The following is a 2,680-nucleotide window of genomic DNA, read 5'->3' on the forward strand; positions in this document are numbered from 1 at the left end:
CTCGCCCGCGACCCAACGGGGGTCTGTGCGGACGGGTCGGCTCAGGGTGTTAGAAACCTCTGGAGCTCGGTTCCATTCCGACTGTTCCTTTCAGGTAGGAGCGGTTTAAAGGAGAGAAGCACACACCACTTTGCATCTTTAAAGGCGTCTGCAAATCTCCAGGCTTCCCTTGGAAATCCTTTGAATAATGCAAATAAGTCACTTGGCGCTTGAATGCCCAGGCACCCAGTGGTTCAATATGTAGTAATTGATGACTGGTTGCAGTTCACCAAAATGAATGGCTTTGAATTTCTTGTGAGTTCTGGTTGCTCTTGACAAAGGCTTTCCTTCCTTGGAACTCAGCTATCAGCTTATAAAAAGAAGGCAAGTTTTTCATTTCTCTAGGAAACAATCAATGAGGAGAACCAATACCTTTTATAAGAAATCTACTAGATTGGCTAATAATAGATATTTTGATTTTTGGTTATGTCTTTATTATATGCTGATGAAAATTATATTTGAAGCAGTTATAGACTCTTCACCAAATTTAATTACCCTATGGAGTTTTAAAATACAGTCATGGATTTTCCCCCTAAGTATAAAAAAAATCCATTAAGATTAACTCCTATTAAGTAATTTCACATTAAAATAACCTTTTTCAGCTGAAAAGTTCAAAGAATTTCTCAAATGCTTCTTTTCATGAAGAAGCAAACAAAATTTACATACTTTGCAAAATACTGCACACATTAATAGTAAAGTTGTAGTTAGAAATATACTCAAGTATTACGTAATTTCCCCCTGTTCTTTGGCATTTCTGTATTCAGGTATCTGTGTTTAATCACAACATTTGATGTTATGCTAGAAGAGTTCATCTATGTCATCAAACACACAAAAATCAGAACAATTTTAATCATTAAGTACACTTGCTAAAATACTGCTGCTGAAGGTGTTACTGAGATTCTTAAACAAAATACACTCTATTATAGTTACTCTATTAAAATGTTTCTCTTCAGTCAATCCTATGACAGTGTTTGAAGAAGGGAATGGGATTTGATATATATATTATTGATTTTAGAGAGGCGGGGGGAATGTACCCTAACCAGGGATGAACCCAAAACCTGGGCATGTGCCCTGACTGGGAATCCAACTGGCAACCTTTCAGTGCAAGGGACCAACTGAGCAACACCAGCCAGGATAGGAATTGGATTTTGACACAGAAAACCTGGGTTAGAATGCGAGCTCTGCCACTTTCTTCCTGAAACTCCTTGGGCAAGTCACCTACCTTTTCAATTTTTCCACAATAAATAAGAATAGTAATACTTAACCTTGCAAGATTAAGTGAGTATTAAAAGAAAGCATAAAGCGCTATGTGAATGCAAAGTAGTGTTACAAGTCCCTATCTCTCCAGGCTGAGCAAGGTTTTAGTCATAGAAAAGTCAGGTGATATTCCCAAGAACTGAATTATAAGTATTTCAAAACATTCATTACTCTAATTATTATTTTGCTATAGTTGAATTTAATGATGAAAACTTAATCCTGCAGTCTCTAGTATATTTTTGCAAAATCATTCAATAGATCTAATTTAATATTTTTAAGAGGCCTTTATGCTTGAAACAGAGTAGTAGGTGCATGAGGAATATAAAAAGAAGTGTGGGCCTGTTGAGAGGGGATGTTTATAAAAAGCACTATTTGAGTTCTATAATAAAGATAAAAGCAAAGTATAATTAAAAATGTATTGGGGGCTGGAAGAGGTTAATGGGGGTAGGGGGGAGAACCTATGTGATACTTCCAACAATAAAGGTTTAAAAAAATATATTTACAAAAACAGGAGACCAGCCTGCATGCTGTAGTGTTATAGTTAAATATTCCATTAAAATATATATCATTATTATTGAGCTTTTGACCCCCTTTTAAATTTTGTGCCTAGCCGAAACCGGTTTGGTTCGGTGGATAGAGCGTCCGCCTGCAGACTGAAAGGTCCCGGGTTCGATTCCAGTCAAGGGCATGTACCTGGGTTGCGGGCACATCCCCGGTGGGGAATGTACAGGAGGCAGCTGATCGATGTTTCTCTCTCATCGATGTTTCTGACTCTCTGTCTCTCTCCCTTCCTCTCTGTAAAAAATCAATAAAATATATTTAAAAAAAAAATTGTGCCTAAAACAAATGCCTTACTCATTGTACCTTAGTCCTGTTTCTATACATGCACACAGAGCCACAGAGCAGAGGCTGATTTCTACATGGGCATCCCTGGGAGCTGCATGGAAGAGCTGGATCTTAAAAGATGAAGATAATTGGGGGCAGCTTCTGAAGAGAAAGTGATTAATCCTTACCCCTCCATCTGACTGCTCTAGAGATTGATCTTTGCTCCCTCTTTTGCTACTAATATTGTACTTAGTTAAATTGACAAAAAAATAAAAAAGTTATTCACATTCTATTGCTCTTCATTGTTTCTGTATTTTCTTCTTTCTCCCTCTACTTTTTAAAGTCCAATTATACATGCTGTAAAATAATTTAGTAATGCTTTAGTTTTTGTCTTCTTACAGTTCCTGTTACAAATGTAACCCTTTGTAATTGCATAAAATGTGTTAATACAACTTCACATAACCACTTAGCTTTTTTCTTACAAATTGAAATGTGTACATGTACATTGTGTGTGTGTGTGGGAGGGGTGTATAACAGGAAGGGAGGGAGAGGGAGGGTG

General features: G+C 37.1%; 1 protein-coding gene across 1 annotated transcript in view; it reads right to left on the reverse strand.

Moving 5' to 3' along the window:
- Nucleotides 1–376, reverse strand: part of MYEF2 (myelin expression factor 2) — a 37,893-nt gene extending 37,517 nt beyond the window's left edge. The window contains 3 exon segments of the mRNA XM_015566917.1: nucleotides 127–227; nucleotides 229–327; nucleotides 329–376. Of these exon segments, the coding sequence (XP_015422403.1) occupies nucleotides 127–227; nucleotides 229–327; nucleotides 329–376 (248 nt within the window).
- Nucleotides 377–2,680: the final 2,304 nt, after the last annotated feature.

The sequence above is a fragment of the Myotis davidii genome, unplaced genomic scaffold, assembly GCF_000327345.1.
Source record: "Myotis davidii unplaced genomic scaffold, ASM32734v1 scaffold763, whole genome shotgun sequence".
Classification (NCBI taxonomy): Eukaryota; Metazoa; Chordata; class Mammalia; order Chiroptera; family Vespertilionidae; genus Myotis; species Myotis davidii.